General features: G+C 42.2%; 2 protein-coding genes across 3 annotated transcripts in view; both read right to left on the bottom strand.

Annotated features, from left to right (window-relative positions):
- Positions 1–11020: 11020 nt before the first annotated feature.
- mmaa (metabolism of cobalamin associated A) lies at positions 11021–19078 on the bottom strand. Its single transcript, XM_085781760.1, has 7 exons — positions 18987–19078; positions 18212–18623; positions 17183–17305; positions 16812–16982; positions 16066–16151; positions 15206–15355; positions 11021–12176 (listed from the first exon to the last, which is right to left on the bottom strand). The coding sequence occupies exons 2-7, from the start codon at positions 18621–18623 to the stop codon at positions 11883–11885; spliced, it is 1236 nt and encodes a 411-aa protein (XP_085637886.1). The 5' UTR covers positions 18987–19078; the 3' UTR covers positions 11021–11882.
- A 1968-nt stretch (positions 19079–21046) lies between these two features.
- The window catches only part of smad1 (SMAD family member 1), a 28195-nt gene continuing 26208 nt past the window's right edge, over positions 21047–23033 (bottom strand). For both annotated transcript variants that reach the window (XM_085781846.1, XM_085781838.1), the window contains exon 7: positions 21047–22676. In XM_085781846.1, coding sequence (XP_085637972.1) covers positions 22533–22676 — 144 coding nt within the window. In that variant the 3' untranslated portion in view covers positions 21047–22532. The remainder of the gene's footprint in view (positions 22677–23033) is intronic.

Here is a 23033-nt window from a genome sequence, read left to right as displayed (position 1 = left end):
CCAGTGCTTTGCCACTCCAACTGGATGACAAACACATTACAGGAGGGAGAAGGAGGAGGAGGAAGGAGGATGGTAATGGGCAGAGGGAGAGCAACTCTACTTAAGTATGATCATGTCTTTGAAATAGATAGGACACAAGCCAACTCCCCTGTTGTTAGGCTCCACTGTTACCATGGCATTCTATGACAGTCACCAGCCATAGGTTACTCGGTTTCTATTGGTAACAGTCGGTGCTGCGCTTCATTCACATCTCCTGTGACACCGAACCTAAAATACAGCCCACCCATGTTGCAAAAGTAAAATCTCCCTGCTCAAATCTGACTATAGGTGAAATATCAACTCGCGCACACTTGTTGTTGTTGTGTTGTTGGGGTTTTTTTTTGTTTTGTTTTTTAAACCGCAATGATTTCAATGATTTGGGTCTGCAGAGATTTGAAGTGAGGAGATTTAGCTGGAGAGAGCTTAACAGAATAGCCCAAGGTCAAGCCCAAACTAATCAGGCTCCTCATTCCCCTGGACGGAGTAATGAAGTAGAACGCTGACCCCCGGCTGACCCCAGGAATCTGTAGCGGAGAAAACTGGCCTAGAGACCAATTAGCCAAAAGTAAACGGAAATATTAAAACAGAGCAGTCATTTATTAATAAACATGATCTGAGTGCCCCCCCCCCCAAAAAAAAGCAGCTTCAAAGCACATAAATGTGCTTTTATGTAAAAAAAAAAAGAAAGGTTTTGAAGTTTTACTCCAAATGTCGTGAAACCTTAAGTCTTGCTGGATAATAAGCTCCTTTTAGTCTGTATCTTAAAGATTTGCACTGAGGGTTGATTACAACCTGGTTAGCTCTCCTAATTATCTCATGCACTTGAGCTTTTAATGATTTCCATGATTCAATTATCCCTAACTGAATTCCTGTCTTCAATCAATTAAAGCCATAGCTGCACACTCATCCATCTTCCAATCAGGGCATCAGGAATCCCTCCATCCATTCTCATTTGTGAAGAGAGTGGGTCAAACAAATTAACAGAGATCGCATCCATCCATGTCTTTTCATCTTTTTTTTCCCCTCACCGTTTTCTAACCTTTCATGTTACTTTCACTTTGTTTCTCTCCTGCGTGTAGCTGGGGTTTTGTTTCGGATGGAGGCTTATTGCTGTACTGTGTCTCCTCAACAAAATAGGTTGCATTTATAAATAGGGATATGGGCCTTCTGCTGCGCTGACCCTTCATCTGCACAAATAACGGCTGTACTTGTGATCTCAATACATTTTGCTGAGACCTTCAGTGAATATACAAGAGTGTTTTTATCTAAAACAGTTTTGTCCGCTGGTTACCCAACATCTGATGTTAAGGTGAGTGACAGGGGGCTGTCTTCATCAGTCATGACTGTTCTTTCAAGACTTTAACACTTACACAGACGCCCACTTTTGTACACAAACACACACAGTTTGGCACCATCTGCTGGAAGGAGTAATATTTGTAATTAAGTTGTGGGAGATTATGTTTCTATTAAAGGGGACCTATTATGCTTTTTTTCCACAGATTAAAATAGTTCCTGAGTGTCTTAAAGACATGTCTGTGACATGCTTCGGTAAAAATACCCCAAAGATCAAACATCACAGCTCTCTGTTCATCCTCTCAAAACAGCCCTGTGCAAAACGGTCGGTTTCAGTGCCTGTCCCTTTAAATGCAAATGAGTCACTGCCTCTGCATTGCATTACTACATGTATGACAATGGCTACCAAGAATCCTGGGAGAAACATGGCTGCCGGAAAATACATATGAGACGTGTGTTTGAACCACACACTGTATAGCTAGTACATATTGATTTAGCCAAAATGCAGTATGTAGTATGCAGTATGCAAACAAAAGCAAAATCTGCAGTATGCAAAACATTCCCGGATGTCGTACTGATTTGGAAAATATCTCCAGTATGCATTTGACCTGTCTACATTGTGTACTGTATCCCACAATGCAATGCGCCCATGACCTCTAACCCTTACAAAGACAGTTCAGTCAGGACCACTTTTGTCAAAATAATCTTTATTTTACTTGCACAGTTTTATTTGGCGGTATGATACTGTTCTGGGACCCCCTGCTCTTCCACGCGCTTGCGTGGAAAGCCTGAGGCAGGAAGAGCACCTTCCTGCCCTTCACGAGCCATCATGAACGGCATAAGCAGGGAGCGCAGCAGCAAAGAAAACCCAGACAGAGCAGAGCAACCAACATGAATACAATGACAGGAGGAGCTGGGGTGGAGGTGGGTTGCGAAAGTGCCAGCAGCAGAGGAAGCAGGAAGGAGGGTCGGGCGAGAGCAGTTTAAATACCCCGCTCTGAATGCAATTTCCCAATAGGGAGCAGACACGCAGAGTCAGCTGAGCCATCAGCTGATCTGCGCCGGCGATGACAGCTATGCAGTTAGAGCTTGACGTCGTGGCCTGCCAGAACTAACGCTACGCTCAATTTTACAGTAGTGAAGTATCTTAGCTGTGTACCGTAACCATGTTATATAACTTAATTTAATTTAATTTAATGCAGACTGATCAGTTCATTGTAAAACATTTATTTATTGATGGAAATGTGGTGATTTCTGTACGTAGACTACAGAGCCCCAAGGCAGCGCTGCTCTTCTGTCCAATACACACATGAAGTTTCACTTTTCATTCAAACAAACTAATGTGACTGTACAATTGTTATGAGACCAGCATTTATTTCCTAAAAAGAATTTAACCAGCCGGTGGTAAACCTCTAAACACCTGCGGGTAAGTTAATTAGCGATCGTTTTCTCCTCCGGGATGACGACGCAGGTTCACTGGCCGGTCACTTCAGGAGACCAGGTTGCTGCTGTAACGGAGGTGCACTCACTCACCCATAAAGGACGTGCAAACCGGCTGCCAAGCATTCATTGAGCTCTTGGCAAAACGGTTTGCATCGTCGCCTGCCGTGCAGGGTTCGAACCCAACCTGGGGCAGTCCGTACCGAGACACACAAACCAGAGGGCCAGATTGACATCGGCTACACTGCCTCTGTGATGACCCGCTGGTCCCGGTCACCGCTCCCACAGGTGGAGCTTCACTTCTCCGAAAAACGTCAGAGCAAACTTCTAAACAGCCGCCATTTAAACTAACCGCACATTGGGGATGTAAACAGTTACTTTCTTGCATGAAAAAATATTAAAACTTAAAGTGACGTAATGACATCGCTACAGCAGGAAATATAGGTAGTACGGAGTATGTGGTTTCGAAAACAGCCACAGCAGAGCAGGGGAGGAGGGGGCAGGGTACCTCGGCATGGCAATGTAGGGGAGTCCAGCACGCATTGATGTCAACGGGACTTCAATGTTAAAAAAAGACAGTAAAACACAGGTGCAGAGCCATCCAAAACATCTCACAGGGCTCACCTCCAAATGCATAAACCTCATGATATGGCACTTCCACGTCCTCTAGAACCAGTATCCTACATTTTAAACATATAAGTCTGAAAAGCTGGAAAAGCATAATAGGTCCCCTTTAAAGTAAACAATAAAAAGGTTAAAAAAAGAAAAATCAAAGGTCTGAAGCAGAAACAACAAATTGCTCCAGTGAGGTCAACCTGATTGGTTATTTTTGATAGAAAACTAAATGCATGTTTGACTGATGAGTAAAAGCCTGTTCATCCAGTTCACGGTCAAATTACAGGAAGAAGAAGCAGCACAGAAATGGTTGCCAAGGTGCCCAGATAGTCATTTAACCCTCATTGGTTGAGAGGGAAGCCGAGGGCAGCACAGCCTTTTCACATGCTGCTCTTTCCATCCCCATTATCTCTTCTGTCTCATCCCTGCAACCACCAATATGGTTTCCTTGAAAGGGCTTAGCATTCTTTTAAATGTAAATACCAAACTGTGCTCTTTCTGCACAGACGTACAGGATGGAGCTGAAGATTAGGTTTGATGTTTGAACACCACAGTGGCTTTCCCCTTCAGCAAAATCGCAGAACGGCAGTGCCAACCGCAAAGCAGAGCATTAGGGGCGTTTTGGTCACATTTAACATTGGGTAGGATCAAACACAAAGACAGGCCCACTAGACTGCTGTGGCCTTGTTCAAGCGTCCCACTATGATTGACTCAGTGGTTTAAAAAACAAAAAACAAAAAAAAACATGGCTGCAAACTTCAATCTCATCACTCTCAGCAGTGCTCATCACGTTACTGGGAAGCTTCAGATGTCTTCATTCAGAGGGCAGCCTCAGCTGTATCTTTTCTTAGAGCCCTTGCATCTTTTGGATGGCGGTGAGTGTGCATTCCCTGGCACAATTTTCAATAGAGCTCCCCCTGGAGTAGCTGGGGAATGGCTATCACAACAATTACACTGACAGCTCTTTTCTAAAGTGCACTTGATTTATTTGATTTAGCTAAGATTAATGGCCCTCCCTCGTAGCAGGCCCGGCTGAGATGTGCAGCACAACACAGACTTAGCCCCTACATAAGCACAGGTGCATGCTACCACAGATAATGAAATTGTATGAAATATATGCACACATCCGAACAAATGTATACATACACCCACAAATCAACTTTGAGACTTAATCTAACAAAAGCTTAGGCCTGTTTTTTTGTTGTTGTTCTTTTTTCTAGTTTCCCTGAATTGACAGATTCATTGCTCCTCTCAGTACAGCAGACATGCACTAAAAAACAGGACACACACGACCTGTGGAAGTCCATGTATGTCAATATTAAAATATAAGAATCTAATCAGGTTGAAGTGTTGTTTTTAATATTACACATGACAAAATCAAAAGCTAAAATCTTCTATAAATCCACGTGATTCTTAACAAAATGAAAAAAAGTGTCATGATTATAAGGAAATAAATTTGAATGGGAAATATTTGGACATCTTGGAAACAAACTTAAAATTTGACCTTTTTTCCTTTTTTCATGTCCATTTGATCATGCCTAAACCGATTTTATAAAATTAAAGTTGTGATTTATCTTTTGTCCTTTTCTTGACAGTGTGGTGTTGTACACATACACTCACACTCACTACAATACTATATGTAAGATATTATACAAAGTAAAGAGGGAAAGTGAGGATACAGCAGTCATGTTTTCCCTCAGGCTTGTTTTGAACTACATTTCAATCCAGTATAGTAGACTCATAAAATAAAGGTGCAGTGGTTTGACTTTAGTTCAGGTTTGTTTTTGACTTTTTCATGCTTTCTTAGGACAGTCTGGTAAAATGATTAATTTTAGTTTTGGGTGGTCCTGAACTTCTACACTGTTACATAAACACACTCATGTTGCAGAATATGGTCTGATTGTTTTTTGTTTTCTCACGCAGACAGGCACAGAGACTGTATGTAGTCACACATGTTCCTAGAGTTTGCTGCTAGAGGGAGACACCTGCCCTCCACTATGTGCCAGGAAGCGCTACGTCTGGCTGGCTGGCGGACAGTTGCCAGGCCAGCGGTCCGGTATGGTCCAGTGAGGTTGGCACTGACGCCTGCCCATCTGCCCGAGTTGACACATTTGCTCCCACACCACTTGTCCAGGAGGACGAAATGTGCCGTGGTGTCCTGGCAAAGTTCCCCGAAATGTCAACCTGGCGTGACAAACCCATGCCGGCCCCTTGGCCCTCACAGGCCTGGTAGTGTGGGGCAATGCCCCGGATCAGACGAGGAGCCAGGAACATGCCACGGTAACAAAAACTGCTGATCGACTACTGGGGCGCTACCATCTTGTCCGGGGTGGATAGAGCTTGTTCGGTCGGGTAGAGGATGACTGTTCTCATTACTGGCCCTGAACCTTACAAAACTTGGCTATTCACTAGTTGATAGAGGGCAGCTGGATAGAAATGAGACATCATGTGCAGGAAACACATATGGGAAACAAGCTTGGACCCTGCGCTGAAGCAATCCCGTCCCATTAAAAATTGTTATGAATGAAACAAATTGTAACTTGGCGTCTCCTTTTACAAGCCAAAAACAATGGATGCAGAGGACAAATAACATGCGGAACATATTTTCTCTTGTTTGAGCAGATGGTCTTGGAGGTGCAGCGAGGGTCTGATGTTGGCTGACTCTGTCCTGCAGTCCCCTCAGGGTAGCAACTGTGAGTGGTCATTAACACGTGGAACAGGCCATGCCAGGAGAGAGAGGAGTCTAGCGGTAGTTAACAGCCACTATCCAGTTAAATCCTCCTCCTCTGTGCTAAACAGGAACAGCTACAGCATTTCTACCGGTTGCCAAGGCCGCACAGACAACAACACATCATGTAAGACCTTTAGAAAAAAAAGACATTGTTTCGCAAGCACAAAGGAACAGAACGGAGAAAGATCTATTTCTACCCCACTGCACCTCATCGCTCACTTTTGCTGAATCTGAGGTTATGGCCAGGGCTGTCTGGCAGTTATCCATACACAGCGAATCGTGGCATTTGTGTGCGCGCACATGTGCGTGTGTGCAGAGCTGTGGACAGGTATGACAGGCTGACCTCCACATGTTACCGGAGAGAGTGTGCGGCCCAGTGTTACCTGTCATAACACGGGCTGCCTGGAGCCCCGGAGCACCGGCCTGACCAGGCCACTGGGCAGCCAGAAATAATAGAGACTGGCAAGAGGGCAATGAGGGGTCACACGGAGGGAGAGCAGGAGAAAGGGGGGACAGGGACATATGACAGGAGGACTGGTGGAAGGATGAAAGCAGGAGAGTGAGAAGGAGAGGAAAGAGAAATTTATGTAAGTGAGGAGAGTGGTGAGGATAATGATGTGGGAGCAAGTGGGTCAATCAAGGAGCAAAGAGAGGAAGATAAAAGAGAGCAAAGTAAGGAAGGTGGCTGCTGTTCACCCTGCATATTACTGTCTCGAGCCTCTGAAGAGAGCTAAAAAATTATGCGTACAAGCGGCGAGGGAAGAGAAGCGGAAATCTGACTTTTGCTTCCCGAGTTCTCTGCGTCTGTCCCGACACCCTCGGACCAGAAAAATAAGCCTCAGTTCGCATCACTTCCCATTTGTTTTGAAGCCCAGTTTATCTTTTGCGAGTATGATGTCGGAGCATTCTCGAGGTGCAGCCACTCGCCTGCAGAGATGGAACAGCTGAATTCACTTAGGCAGGCTTGGCCAGCAATTAAAGTGCTGGATTAAGAGTGATTGCATTTTGTGTCCTGAGGAGGCGCTGCCTGCCATCTTGAGAGGTCTCATTAACATGGCTGCCATGGGCTGTGCTGAGCACTGCCACAGGCAGTTAAAAAATAATGGAGACATTATCAACCTTAATGTCTTGTACCTGGAGTGGAGAAGATTTTATAATCACTATTGTGATGGGCCACGGGCTGCCAGTTGTGCGAAAGGGAAAGGTTGGATGAAGATAACCCTTTTTCTGACCAGACCCCTGTGTGTTTTTTTGATCAGCCACTACACGTGGGGAGTCTGAGCAGCTGGATTTCATTAATTGAGTGCTGGCAGCGTTCTGCTCTGGCGGCAGGGGTGAGTCACACTGGTGGGATTGGTCTCTCTCTCCCTGATATCATCTTCCAACCATAACTACAAATAATTATTCACTCAAATCCATTACCGGGGGTCAGTCAAGTTCCCCAATCAGTTCTAAAGTCCAATTACTGGCGCCAAGGCTGTATTCGCGCTTTCCTGCAGATGAAGGCCTGGCCCACAGGCTGCCCAGTAAATTACACATAGCAAACAGTGGAGTGTGCATGAGAGCGAGCCTCCTCAGGTGGGTAATAAAGCAGAGGTACATACTGGTCTCCCTGGGGCATTCTGACCGTACCATCTAGCAGACTTCACCAGGTTAAATAGAATTAGCCCATGCAATGAGACACACTTTGAATACCAACCACGTCTCCTCACTCTACAGGCTAGAGAGCATGCAGCATGCACAGCGCAGCCTGGTATTAACATCCATCTCAGCAGTTGATATAATAAGACATGTCGCCATAAGGGTCTCCTCATAAAGAGGCTGCACAGTGACCCATCAGAGCAACATAATGAGTTGGGTGTTACGTCCAGCGCACACACACACACACACTCAGGGTTTCGCTGCAGCTCTCCAACCCCATTAGCGTGTGGTTCCTTGTATCGTTTTGCAGCCGTCTTGAAAGTGAGCCCTGAGCCTGGAGGAAATGCTTCTCACACACTCATCTGTCACTACAGAGAGACAGCAGTGCAGCCAGCCGAGTCGGAGCGGCCGGGTGGCCAACAAGGCAGGCAGTGTGTGTGTGTGTGTGTGTGTGTGTGTGTGTGTGTCGGGGGGGGTGCATGTGAGCGAGTGTGCATGACAGGGGATGGATGGCTTGCATGTATGTACAAGATACGTAGGAGGTGAGCAAGACGGGTGTTTCTGTGTGACGTGTGTGTGTCTGTGTGTGTGTGATGGCTTGTGTTGCGAGGAGAGGAGCAAACATAGCGAGGATGGGGTGAGGCTTTTGTGACCAGCAGCCCATGACCAGTTGTCACACTGCACACATACATGCACACAGCTCCCAAATCAGCCTGGTGGGAGGGCCCGTCTGACATTTCCCTCAGTGTCAGGCTTCCCTCACACTCTGATCTGACCAGAAAACAGTCAAACTCTAACACTGACACAGCCGTCAAGAGGCAGAACGTCCATGTCTGCCTGTGCTGCTACGCTATGTCTGTTTTGTTTACTGACATTTTCTAGCAGACCCATTGTTCGATGCTCATTCCAGACTTTGAGGTTTTTTGAAAAGGGGAAAAGCTGAGTTTTTTGGACTGCAATTACATCAGTATGAGGGCACCGCTTTGCTTTGTCCTGAGCCAGGAAAGCATTTTGACTTGAGACTGCTGACACAAAGAAAGACTGTCAATGTAAGCCCCTCCATTAAACATGAAAAAACCTCATCAAAGAGCCAGTGTCTGTCCTCTGCTTACATTCAAGAGATCCAGCGAAATGCTAAACACATGTGGATGGGCCATGTGTTTAGGCTAAAATGGCCGAACACGATCCAGCAGCATTTGAGTTAATCTTCCTTAGTGAAACCGCATGGTGTTGTTTACACTGGAGACAACTGTGTGTGTACGTATATGCATGTCTGTGTGTGTGTGTGTGTGTGAGTGTGTGGAGAGCGTCCAGAGCTGCAGAACTCACTGTTCCCTGTTGCAAAGCCAGAGCAGTTACAGTGTGTATGTGTTTGTGTCAGCATGATGGAGGAGAAGGGTGTTACTCAGACCTAATGAATCCATCTGCATTCAAGGGGCATTCTTCCTCTCGTACGCAGGCGGGAGCAAACAAGCAGCGACCTGGGAGCCCATCCAGCGGTTGGGGGGCTCAGTCTCAGTGTTTCCACAGCAGACAGAACAAGGGCGAGCATGGATTAGTATTGAATACACCCCCCCCAAAAAAAAATTCCCCCCACCTTGAAAAAAAGGGTATTTTCAAAGAGAGGGTTGAGGTTGAAAGCTGTGCAGTCACACACTCAACCCTCCTGTACTGTACTGTACTGTACTGTAGGATTGGCTCCTTTCTGGACCGAGAGCAGCCGAGGAGGGTTCGATCCGGAGGGCGAGGAGGACTACAGTACAGCCTGTGCTCCAGGAGAGTGGCAGCTGCTGATGTCCTCACCTCCGAGTGACCTGGCACCCTGGGCAACCTCAATGAAGAATGGATGGAGGGCAGGAGGCGGGGGCGTTATGAGGGGGAGGGCCGGTTGGCACTGAGGGACCAAGTCATTAGGATGATGAATTCAGAGCTGAGTGAGCCTAGGGAGACCTCTAGTGGTGGAGGACAGGAGGAACTCACGTCTACAGAGGATGGACGGTCTGAACATCATGAACGCTATATACATACTCTGAATAATAAGTCCCATCACTGTACAGTCTGCTGATGACCTTGAGCTTCTCGAACCTTTTTATTTCATACCCTCTTAAATTTTGCAACTCTCTATAAAATAATGGCACCAAATTGCCTCTAGGAGAAAGTCACATAAAAAATCAATTTATATTTCTCATATTGTGCTGGGGGAAAAAAAAAAAAAAGCCTCAAAAATCAAAAAGTTTAGGATGACCACTTTGATAGTGTCACTGAATCTTAATTTAATTCTGGAGAAATACCCTCTCCCTCAGCCTTAAAATGTCAAATTGTCCAAGGACAGAGCTCTTCAGCTGTTGCATGCAAAACGCTCTACATGACTGAAGCACCAGCAAGTTAAACAGAAAAGGCTCCACCCACAGTATGACTTCATCAAGTGAAGTGACTTAAAATCTTGGCAAGAAAATACCTAGACATCTAATCTAATTTGAATTGTTTAGTGTCCAGCATTTTATATATTTTTTATTTATTTGATCTGTATTACTTTTTATTGTATTTTTGTAGTTTATTTTTGTCTAAGCAGTGAAATTAAGGGCTATAGAGAGATAATATTACCATTAATATTATCATGTACCTAAAGACTGTGCAACAATATTACAATAGAGTTAAATCAACGCTTGACAGTCTCCTCAAAAACTAATCATGTGCTTCACAACGGTCGCATTTTGTGGATAACACATGAGATGTTGCTCTAGTGACTGATTATTTGACAAAACAAAAAACAGATTTATATTAATCAGTTATAGTTTCCATACGTATTTTATGCAAAACACTGCTGTCGATGACTATGATGTCCATGTGAGAAATACCTGTTGCATAGATTTCACAAGTGTATATGTATGCTACTGACACTGGAGTCTCCCACTGTACCCTGCATCCAGCAGCAAGTCTGTTTAAAATTAATAAAGTAGCCGCAGTGAAGTTATGAGTATGTAACTTCTCTTTGTCTTTTGATCTCTGGTGTGTGCAGAAGTGCAGTGCATTATGAAGGCACTTCTGGAAATATTAAAGTGTGTTTCGTCTGAATTACAAGTATCCGGGCAGCTGACTCATTCAGATGATACCTTGCTCTGACATTTCTGGCTCGGGAGTACAGAAAACATTTCATTACATCTTTGACAAATCTCAGGACTAATATTCGTAGAGGTTACATTAATCAGTCTCCCCCCGTTTTTCATACGGTGGGCAAACACAAGGAGAGAGTAAGCTCGGCCAACTGTACTGACAGATTTAATGTTATTCACTTATCCAGTTTAAGATTCACAGCATCTCTTTAATATATGGAACCACTCTGAAAATATATTTGTGAATAAAAACCATCTCGAAAGTGCAGTTGAACCAGGAGAATATTATATATATATATATATTTGTTATCAGAGCGATGTCCACGGTAGTTCAACAAGAGACACAAGTCAATGTACAAAACACACTGCTTGAAACTTTATCCTCGCCTCAACACTTTTCTTTTAGGGTTATAAAGTGTCAAATCAATCTGATGGCAAGAGTGTCAGTGACAGTTGTTTACCACAGATCGCACTCTCACTGCAGAATTTGTCATGTCAATATTTATGGCCTGAACAACAAGTCACGGCTTCGTCTAGAGATACCCTTGTAAAAGTGATCAGTGTTGTGCAAGCTGTTTCCCAAGTGGAACAACATGGTCTGTACAATCCCTCGTATGTCTTGTTCAGATTTCATTAAAACTGTTCATAAGGGTTTTAGTGTTTTAGTCCGAGAAGAAGACAGACACAGTATCGTCTTTACATAAGAAAGAAGGGGACACTATCCAAAAATGTGAACGTGTCTTGAAAGCCAAAGGTGAGATGTGAAAACTGTCTGCTCAGTCAGGCCTCTTCTGATTTGGATTAAAGCGAGCTGAAACTGGGCTTCTGTGGAAGGGGTGACTTCTGCCTCAGGTATTTTAAATTTCAAATTAAGAGTAAAAAACAGCAAGGCTGCTTCTTTTTGTGCAAACCACAGAGTCAAGGTCACATATTCTCTCCCTGTCCTGGTGTTTTTTTGGCACCGCGTGGCCCTGATGAACCATGACACATCCATCCAGTCCCACTGTTTTCTAGGTAGGTGATGATGAAGAGAAGCCTTTCAGAAGCAGGTCAGCGGCCAGGCCTGGAGAGATAGCCCCGCTGGTGACCTTCTCCTCCAGGTGGGGCAGAGCCTCTCTGACACTGGGGTGATTTTGGAAATGGAGAAGGACGCTCTCCTGGATCAGACTCCACATCCAAACTTTCTGTTGGGCCCTCCGTCGGCCCTGCAGTTCACCGCTGGCTAACATGGCGTCCCGGTATGACTCCATCTTGGCCCAGAGCTCTGGGATGCCCTCACCGGTGTGAGAGGAGGCACGCACCACCTGAGGACGTAGGGGAGGAGGAGGGGGAGGGGAGTGTGGGATGCATGAGTGAATTTAAAGCGTTTCTTTTTCCAACAAGCAGGTCGTATTGTGGACAATGACTGTCCTGTAGCTAATAAAAAACCTCAGATGGGTGAAACAGTAACACAGAACTATGACGCCCCCAGGCTGATCACAGCCGAGGACCCTTAGCGCGAAAGGCCAAACTCTAAATTATTTGTTACTGTTAATTTTTTTTTTTTTTTACATTAGATTTTAATTGTGACTTTACTATTTTAGGTGTCTTTTTTATTTGGTTTGTTAGTTATTAGTAGGTTAATGCTGGGTCTACTGTGAAGCTAACCCCAGCACAATTATATTTGTTGCCAAGATATCTTCATTTGTATCAACAGATAATGCCGACATCACAGTCAATAAAAAGTATTTTGGGAGCAAGAAGCCATTTGTGAAACAGAAATGCAAAAAAAATAAACAAATGGAAGAAATGCTGTTCTTTCCTCCTTGCAAAGCAAACTGTGTGGGTTTGCGTCAAAAAAATATATTTTTGTGAAAAATGTAAAGCTTTTGACAGAGGGTGGTTAAAAAAATTTATTAAAGTTTAATAGTAAAAGAGCGTTTTTCTGAAATTTAATTTCAGTTGAGATAGCCGAGTTACCCGTCTCTCGTTGTGTGAGTTTCTTCTATGTTTAAGATTTGTTGGCGATGCACCTCCGTCCTGGAAGAAGCTGTCATGTCACTTTTCAAACAGTGTGTTTTCATCTCCACATAACACCTTGTTCACACAAGCAATCTGGGGATAAATGTCACTTTAGTGCTCAGTTCTTCTTTTTTTTTGTCTCTTTTCAGAGCTTGCTACAGATTCAAGAGCACATGATGAAATTCAGTGTAACATTCAAATTCAAAGCAGACACAGAAGTGAAAAGTGCCTCAGATTTACAGGAACACAAAAAAGTCAGGGCAATCAGACATGCATTTAGGACTCACTAAAGCGCTTCACTAAAAGTTCATCGTCTGCTGATGTTTATCCTTTAATTCTCTTTTTTAGAGCTGAAGTAAAACAAACCATACAGACTCTCTACGATCTCCAGGCTGCTAAAGTGTAATGAAATTACATGTATCACTGGGAGATAAATTGTCATCAGCTGGCAAATAGTAAAGTTGAATGTGACAAGCTGGTAAATATCGGAGGCCTGTGATCAACAGCCAATTATGAATCTTCTAATTGCATCATTACGTTAATCATTTTACAAGGGCTGGATCCGAGTCTGATGCAAAAATAGGAAATCAAACTTGAGAGTAATCGTACTCTACAGTATGTTCGCCAATTATCTACTGCAAATGGCTAATTAAAAAAATAAAAATAAAAAAGAAGACAAGAAAGAACAAACAAAACCTGGCATTTATTTGTTTAAGTTTGAAGATTGGGGATTTTTTTTCTTCTAACACAGTAAAATTTAAAAATCAATAATTTTGTTTGTTTTGAGGTGCTCAGAGCATTGCAAAATTATGTTAAAAAAATACTGTAGAAACAACACCCCAGTGTTATTCTGAACAGATGCATGATCCCTGCTAACAGTTAATGTATGAATTGCTTTCCACCAAAGATGTATTTCAAAACAGTTCACATAGATAAATGTACTACTTAGAGTTGTAAGTAAGAAAATATTCTTTTTGGTAACCTGTACAGTGTATGATCAACTAGTATTGCACTTCATAAAATTGGGTAACTTGCAAGATACAGATCGAGGTCCAACACAGAACCTCCCATAATCAATTCAACTCAATGAAAAGTGAGTTTGAATAAAAAGACCAACATCTGATTAGATGTGAATAGAAATTAAGTAAACTTTATATTTTTCAGACATGACTGAGCTAATCCAGTGTCACAGAGGACAGTAAGTAACCATTTACACCGGCTCTACATTGACATGACAAGAAGTGGAGTTTGATATCATTAGTAGAAAGGGTAGATTACTTGACTGACTGAAAATGAATTGCCAACTATTTCAAATACTGACTTATAATGATGTCTCTTTTTTTAGCTAAATGTTTAAATATAATTCAACTCCTTTTGTTGCTTTTTCCAGTTTTGTAAAAACTGACAGGTTGGTTACAACTTTACAATTAATCAGTTAATTATCTGAGAAGCTCTCCAGCAGATTAAATGGATTATAGACACAAAAAAATGTTAGTTGCAGCCCTATTTGTTGTGTTTCCACATTACTTAAACACATCAAAGCAGCATTGAGAACAACCATGTCTCGTGTTTTCATGCAGAGTGAGGCAGACAACAAAATGCAGCCAAAAGAGAGGGAGAGACTAAGTCAGAGAGAAGCCAGAGATTGTGTTACCATGAGCTGAATACACAGACATAGAAGAGGGAAGGAGAGTAGAGGTAGGAATAAACAGAGAAAGCAACTACGCGAGCAGCCCATCAGTGTTTATACTGGTGTGCAGGCTTTAAATGAGCAAAATGCATGACACAGCAGTCGGGTATTCAGAGCATCAGGAGCGGGGGGATGGGGTGAGGGGTGGTGGTGGTAGTGAGGGGGGCAGATGCTGCACTGGGCTGAGGAAACAAAAGGAGAGGGCCGGGCACGCAGACGGGTGAGCTGGGACATGATGCAGGGAGCAGTGAGACACTGCAGCACTGATGCAGTGACATCACCGTCATCATGATCACGAACTTCATCACCCCCCCTCCCCCCTTCTCCTGGGTCAGCTGACCTCTCAGTGGGACGGCTTGTTGGGTTCACGTGGCAACAGGCACAAGCCCAGTGGCTCAAATGTTAAACACTAGTCACTTAGCAATTTATTCATTTTTTTACGTGTTATCCTGTTGCTGCTTGGCTCCCTCCCTCATTACGTTGGTAGTTAAAATAAGCACAAGCAGCTGGGCACATACACACACACACACACACACACACACACACACACACACACACACACACACACACACACACACACACACACACACACACACACACACACACACACACACACACACTCTCTCACACACACACACACACCTTGGGGTTCCAGGATTTGGATTGTCTCCTGAGCAGCTTGAGTGCGCTGGTGTACTCAGTCTGGATCCTCCGGGCTGGCACCACCAGGTCTCCATCTGACTTTGTTACCACCACCAAGTCTGCCCTCTCGATGATGCCCCTCTTGATACCCTGGACAGAGATTTTGGCATCAGAGATGGAGGTAATTAACTTCATTAGAAGAAAAAAAAAAAAAACATAAATAAATTTGATCTAGACAGCTGATCCACTGAGGGATCTCTGTGCTGAGTGATGGATGGATGGAGCTGTAATACATCCCTCGCTGACGTCGACTTCTGACTAATGCAAAACAACAAAAGTTAGTTGAGCTTATTCGAAGACGTGCTTTTCACCTCTTGAAACTTTCTTTCAGCAGTAGGTGACTTTGTGTGTATTCCAAAAAATCTTTACATTTTGATCTAAGATATAATTGCAATGATTAAAACAAATGCCGCTTGAGCTGCTTAATGACCATAATCAACATAATATTAATCCTAATGAGTTAGGATAATCGAGAGTAGCTAATGAGTAATTTAGGTAATTAATAAATTGATTGTCATATAGTTTTTGTCAACATGAAACATTGTGCCAAAAATCACATTACATGTCCATGTTTCATGTTTATTTCTGCTACCATCTATTTACATTAATATTTACAATAATAATGTATTGTTCTCAAGGACGAGAAAAAGCATAAGTGCAAAGAATATTATACACTTCAGCTCTAAAAACAGATTAGTATCATTTGAACATTGTTCAACCAAAGATACACACAAACAGAAAACTTTGTTCAGTTTGTAACTGCTTTAACGACACTGACACTGCTGGTGTTGCACACTAACCTGGAGTTCATCGCCCCCTGCTGGTGGAATCAGCAGCACAAACATGTCAACCATGTCGGCCACTGCAAACTCCGACTGGCCCACACCTGAAGACAAACACACAAAATTTCACATGTCACCTCCGACCAACAGTGACACTCAAAGTAAGACAAAACCCACAATAAGGAGCCACCAGGTTCCATGTTGCATCATAAGGTAACATTAATAGTTTCACCCGTACATGATTTTACAGTAGCATGTATGAAGAAGAGAAAAATGAAAGTGAATCAGCGTGAAATAAGATTCTTGATCAGGATTTGTTCTGAAGCTTGAATAACTTTCACAATCTTCACAGTGAATAGATTCAAGCCACTGGGGAATATTTAGTAATGGCCAAACTGTGTCTGTGGCACTAAGATCGAAAACTGAGAACTGAGAGATTGATTAAATATTGCATCATATTCTTCAATTTAATACTTTCATCATATATTTCCAGATTTTTTTTATTTTTTCATCTTATTTTGCAGCTTATTGAGAGTGGTGTAAAAAACTCTGAGCACTGACAAGTTTGGCTTATTGAGATGCACAATTTGAGGCAATATTACCTATTTGTATTCAAATAACTGTCTGAATAAAATCTACTGGTAATCTTTATTAAACAGAAAAAACACATCTCTCAGTCTGTAGAGTAAATATGACTTTTTGTAAAAAAAAATAAATAAAAAAAAATTCACTTTGAGAAGCACAAAAAAATCTCACTGTCTTACCTACAGTCTCTACAAGGACGATGTCATATCCTGCTCCTTCACAGAGGACGATGGCCTCGTTGGTCGTTCTGGTGACTCCACCAAGCGTCCCAGAGGCCGGTGACGGTCTGATGAAAGCGCTCATGTCTCTGGAGAGTTCAGTCATACGAGTCTTATCCCCCAACAGAGACCCTGAAACAAGAGGGATGGTTTCAGGTTGTGGCACAAATAAAAACATTGGGGTGTAACGTGATTGGTTAATAGTACAAGACATTACATTACATTCTAACTAATTAACGAGACCATAAAAAACAACATAAGTTTTCCGTGTTTCACGTAGAGCAACTGTTCTTCAGTATCATAGACTTTCTGAAGTGTGTCTGAGATGTTACCTCCTGTGGTGCAGGAGGACGGATCAACTGCCAGCACTGACACTTTATGTCCACGTCCCGTCAACATCTTCCCCACCACCTCAATGAAGGACGACTTCCCTGCTCCAGGAGGACCAGACAGACCTGAGACATCGACAGAGAGAAAATCAGCAACTGACTGCACCAAAACCTATTGGAGACATTAAGAATGAGTAAAGTTTTGTTTTGTGTTACAAAAACAGATTAATAAAACTGGTCTTATTTTTGGGCCATGGGAATATTCCCCATTACACCACCAAATTCTGACCCTCACTTGTATCTTCATGAATTTTTAGTTTGCATTATTATCACATGAATGCCTTAGTGAGTAAAAACACTAGTAAGCAAGTGTTGACGTGTTCCTTAGATAGTCGTCTGCAAGTACAGTTGACAACTTATTTCTTGTTTTATTTTGTACACAATTTCTTGCCCCGTACGATCGGCTGTGCTGAATGTATAGGTAAGGGTTAGCAGTAGGCCTAACGATGGCACCGTGTGACAAAGTGTTTAAATTACAGAGCAGTAGGCCTTATGATGGCACTGTGTGTGTACGTTGTTTGAGTGTTTCTTTGCTAATAATCCAGTCATTGCCATCAACAGCTGTGCAGCAGATAGTGATTTAATAATAAAATTGTGTTATTTAAGAAATGTCATAGTGCTCCTAGATTTTTTCATTTAGGAGCTACTGTACTGTTCTAATGTTTTCTGTGATCTATGTGTAAGGCGACCGTGAGTGCCTTGAAAGGCGCCAACAAATAAAATGTATGATTATTATTATTATTATTATTATTACCTGTGCTCCTAGTGAAAAAACTAAGCGTACAGCCCTGATCAACAATAACAAAAGACTTCTCTAAGTCTATACAGCTTTCCTATGTAGAAGAATTAGTTACACCAGAGATAATCAACAAAAAACAAAACATCCATGTCAGCCAAAAAGCGCATCCCAAGTTTGCCTAAAATAAAACACTCCTCTCTTCACCTTGTCTTCACTCATACATGCCCACACACCTACTCTGAAGGCCACCGGCTTCCCTCCATTGCGCCTCTCCTGCTCGGCCCTGTAGGCCAGCACCCTCTGCAGCAGCACCTGGGCCAGCTCCTTCTTCCTGGGATGCTGCGTCTCCACCAAAGTGATGGACTCGGCCAGAGACGCCCTCTGTCCTCCGACCAGCCCGTCGTACAGCTTTGTCAGGAGTCTCTGCTCAGGGCCGCTCAGGTCCTGCATGTGCTGGTTGAGGGGTGCTGTGCTCACACCCCTACTATGGTGCTGGCAGCTGTGGCCCGGGAAGGTGCTCTGCTGACAGGGGTGGGAGGCTGCGGTGGTGGTGGTCCGGTGGAGGCAGCATGTCCTGGTGGAGGGAAGGGAAGAGATGTAGCGGAGGAGGCCAATTCGTCCCATTTTATGACAAATGTGGGGCATCTGGTGGGAGAAAAACAGAGATTATCAATTAATTATCAGTCATTGATCATAGCTTTTAATGTTTAAGCATCAAAGTGACAACATAAATGAAGACAGCACATTCAATCCCATTTTTTTCCCTTCTTCTTATTAATCAATTGTTGGCTCACACACTAACCAAACCTTCATGTGTTATTAGCTCAACAAGCAGACTGACCAAACTTCCAACACTGGCATAATAACACGGTGTCTTGGGCTAAATAACGCTAACGCTGTGGCTAACATAAGCTCCCGCTGTTAATATACAAGATAAAATAGGCTAAATAAAACCAGACAACAGTTTAAACAATATATGTTCATGAATGTAAGGGAATTTACGCTGACCTCGTAGCAGCTTCATGTAGGTGTTTCTCGAGACTGTTGGTGAGGTTACATATCAACCAGTGTTTCATTCATTCTCTTCCGTTTCCGGTGACGTAGGACACCGCCCCCAATATTAGTTCCGTCGATTTACTTATACGATAAAAAAATATATATGTTTATATTGAAACTCTGTGACTAAAAAAAACGTAGTTACGTCTTAAATGTATCAACCTTTTTAAAATGTGTGAACATTTATGAAAAGCTCGTCAAATGAGAATCTAAAAGGTGACATTGGACAGGTTTAAGCAGCAGATGGCAGCAGAGGTTCATTTTCAGGTCTTACCTGAAGGCAGAGACTGGTTTTCTGATTTGAGCCAAACCTAATAATGAAGTCTAACTGATTTCAGTTTCCTTTAACTCGTCTGATGTGGGCATGGATGTTCATAATAAGATATGTTGTTAGTAACAGGCCTCTGATGTATGTGGATGTTAAATTAGGATACTTTTTAACAAGTTGATTTCTCCATCCATTCATCCATCTATTTTATGTTGCTTATCCAGGTCAAGGTTCAGGTTGTGTTTATTGTGTCATTATGAAATATAATAATTAATCTACTTGGTAAATAATTCTAGGTCATATCACTGCTAATGACACATTCAAGTCTGAAATGTGACATGGGAGCCCAACTATATTGCAAAGGTCAGATATTGCCAGATAATCTTCAGCAATGTATTGTAATATTATGGTTGATTTATTGTTTATTATATTTTTGGTAAAATCTAAAACTAAGTAGCCTAACTAGTAACTAAAGGTGTAAGATAAATGTAGTACAGTAAGAGGTGCGCTATAAGTAGTAGCCTATAGTAATAGTGGTATAAAGCAGTATAATATAGGAGTATATAGTATAATTAATACATACAATATAATAAATATAAAGCTACAAGTTTTATACTATAAGATTGTAGCATGTTAGCACCTTTGACAGACAATGCAATCTTTTTTTACTTGACACATTAACACTGGTCAAATAAAGTGCAGGTGATAAAATAGTGGGCAAACACATAATATAGTGGTGGAAATTAAGGTTTCAGTACCAAAATGTAAATAAAACAGGAAAACAGACAGAAAATGAAGAAAGGCAGCAGCTTCTAAAATGTATTTTATATGTGGGGGGAAAAAATCCTTGATGTCTCACTTTATGTTTGGGCTATATTGTGAAAGTTTCTGTGTTTCTTGAAAAAAGTATTAAGTTACTTAATATTCTATTACTGTAAGTATGTAACATATAGCAGTGTGTTTCAAGGCTGAACCACTACCCAAAACACTTGAGACTTGACTTACAGTTTGGAGACATTTTGATTTAGTCATGCACCCAGTGGGAAAGTATATTCATTCAATTTTCCAACATGCTAGTTATTAAGACGTACCCCCTCCCGAATGTACAAGACAGTAGTCTATCCACCTTGGACAGAGTTTAAGTACACCACAGGTCTGTGACATTACGGCCAGATGAACACCGACGCTTTTAGTCATAGACATTCAGAGTCTCAGCTCCACCTGATGAGCTTGTCTGTGGAATTTGGGAGAAACATGCGAACTCTTGGGAGGCAGCGGTCCTAACCACTGTGCAACCATACCACCCACGTCATGTACAGTTGAATAAAGCTCCTGCACGCAGATAAACATACGCACAAACACATTTGAGTCACCAATTTCCAGGGGAGCTTCCTGGAAGACTGTTCCGACTGTTCCAGCACTGTCACAATGTGTCCCATAAAACAAAGGAAAACACATGATTTTATGTCTTTTCATGCAACTTACTGGAAAATGCAATTATGCTCAACATTAGTGCAGTTGGCTTTCAGATGCACTTGTAATTGTTGTGCCTCCCTAATTGAAGGTCTACTCCCAGGCATGCCGCACACACAGTGGTTGGTGTTTTTGAAAGTCCCCAACAATGTCATGATACATATTTTCTGACCCTGGGTGGCCTATACTCAGACACGGGCACAAAAACACACATACATAAACAAAAACAAACGCATGCCCCGACATTGTGCTCATAAAAGACACAGACATGTTGCAAGTATTGAAACAAATTTATTGAATCTTCCAGTCGAGACTTGATATTCATGGAATAAAACTGCTTTTCTGGGAGCTTTACTGAGCAGGAGAGAAAAAAAGAAAACAAAAACAAAAGTGCAGACAAAAAAAACAAGAAAGAAAACATTTCCAAAAATACAAAAAGAATGTAAAGAGTATAACAGTTTTAATAGCAAAGAACTGCTTGAAGCATAGAAGAATTAAATGACAAAATCTGCATTTTATAAAAAAAAAAAAAAAAAAATCTTGGGACATCAAGAACTGATACCCTTTTCTCAGTCAACAATTAAAATTTGAATGCTCAACATTTTCCCATAACAGTCATTTAACAAGTTTTGCTCAGTCAATGTAATAAGAGAAAGAAGCACAGTCACTGAAATATTCATGTCCTCAATGTGACATCGTATTTGACACATCTGATTTTGCTGCAGAGTACACAGCAAAGGACAAACTAAACTGCACTTGTATTTGCCTTTGCTTCATGTGATGTTTAGCTACCAGTCGTAAATGTGAAGCACTACACTAAACCAAACTATGCTTTGCAAAACCAGACTGCACAGCACATATTCTAATAGTGAATATATCTAAACACTATTTCTTTTTTTTCTCATAAAATTCATTTGAAACACGAGTGTAACACAAGATGAGCAACATTTAAACATTAGTCTTTTTATGTCAGAAATGCCCGTTTAGTGCCATGCCCCACACTAAACCCCACCCTTTACTCTCAAACTCCCCTTAATTTGCCCTCCTATTATTTTTCATGACTTGTGATATGGGAATTTAATTTTAATAACTTTGCACTGCTTTAATTTATTACCCTAAAAAGAACACTTAGAGGAAACAGTGTAATAGTTTAAGTGTCTGGAGATGATTAAAATTTTCAGTATTACTGGTCATCCTCCAAGTCCCTGCTAACTTTGTATATATCGTAAGTACATTTCATGCCAACCTCATTACAGTTGGACAGAAAATCAGCTGCCAACTGCAATTTCAGTGACCTGGAATGTCCCATAGTTGTTTTACCTACACACTTATATCTGGATTTCTGAGGGAATATTTAGATGCAAACTAGTTATGAGTCAGAATAATAGAACAATGAAAAAGAGACATTGTGGGAGCAAGATCAGGGAGGATACTTGCGTCATGATGAGTGTGATGGTCTAATTATTACAGTTGGTCACAAAGATCAAGTATCTTCCAGTTGCATCACGCTCACTTTACTTACTCCTCTCCCAGTCTGTAAATGTGCCCAATTCAGACGTCCTTCAAGTAGAGAACAAACCGACCTATTTGACAACCCACCTGACCCAAGAGGTCCCAGATCAACCTGTGTTTTAGTCTAAACCTCGATCAGTTCTTGACTCAACCACAAATCAGTCTGGGACCAGTTAGCCCCTATTCTTGCTACTTAGACCAAAATGCTGGGGTATGGACAGCCACAGGGCCGAGGACAGTGAAGCCTATGAGACGGAGGATATAGGGTTGTGGGGGGAGCCCATCTGGGTTAGCACCTTATCCAACCACTGCAGAGGGCCGTGCAGGTGAATCTCAATCCAGCAGGGTGTGCTGGTCACATCCTGGCGGTGGTACTCGGCTCCCCAGCCCTGAAACATATGGAAAAACATGGTTTAGGATCAAGATGAGGACATTTTCCCCTGAAATCTTTGAAATCCATTCATTGCACACATTGCACCCTGATTTTTTCCACATCATTAAGATAATAAATAAATCAAGACACTGGCAAAGCAAAATAATTCAGTTGTGATGTGATCCCAAACAATGAAAAAAAACAAAAAAAAAAGTTTGATCCTGGGAGTAAATGTGATCACAGAAAATTGTTACTGACAGCAATATTCACCAAGACAGTGAAAAGATAACTGTTCATACTGCAGATGTAATTTTTAAGTCAGGGTTTTGGTGTAAAATAAAAACTTATTTACAACCGAGAAAAGCTCTATCTA

Source organism: Trachurus japonicus, chromosome 1 (genome assembly GCF_045865225.1).
Source record: "Trachurus japonicus isolate A0001 chromosome 1, Traja_1.0".
In the NCBI taxonomy this organism is placed as follows: domain Eukaryota; kingdom Metazoa; phylum Chordata; class Actinopteri; order Carangiformes; family Carangidae; genus Trachurus; species Trachurus japonicus.
This window is presented reverse-complemented; position numbering and strand designations above follow the sequence as displayed.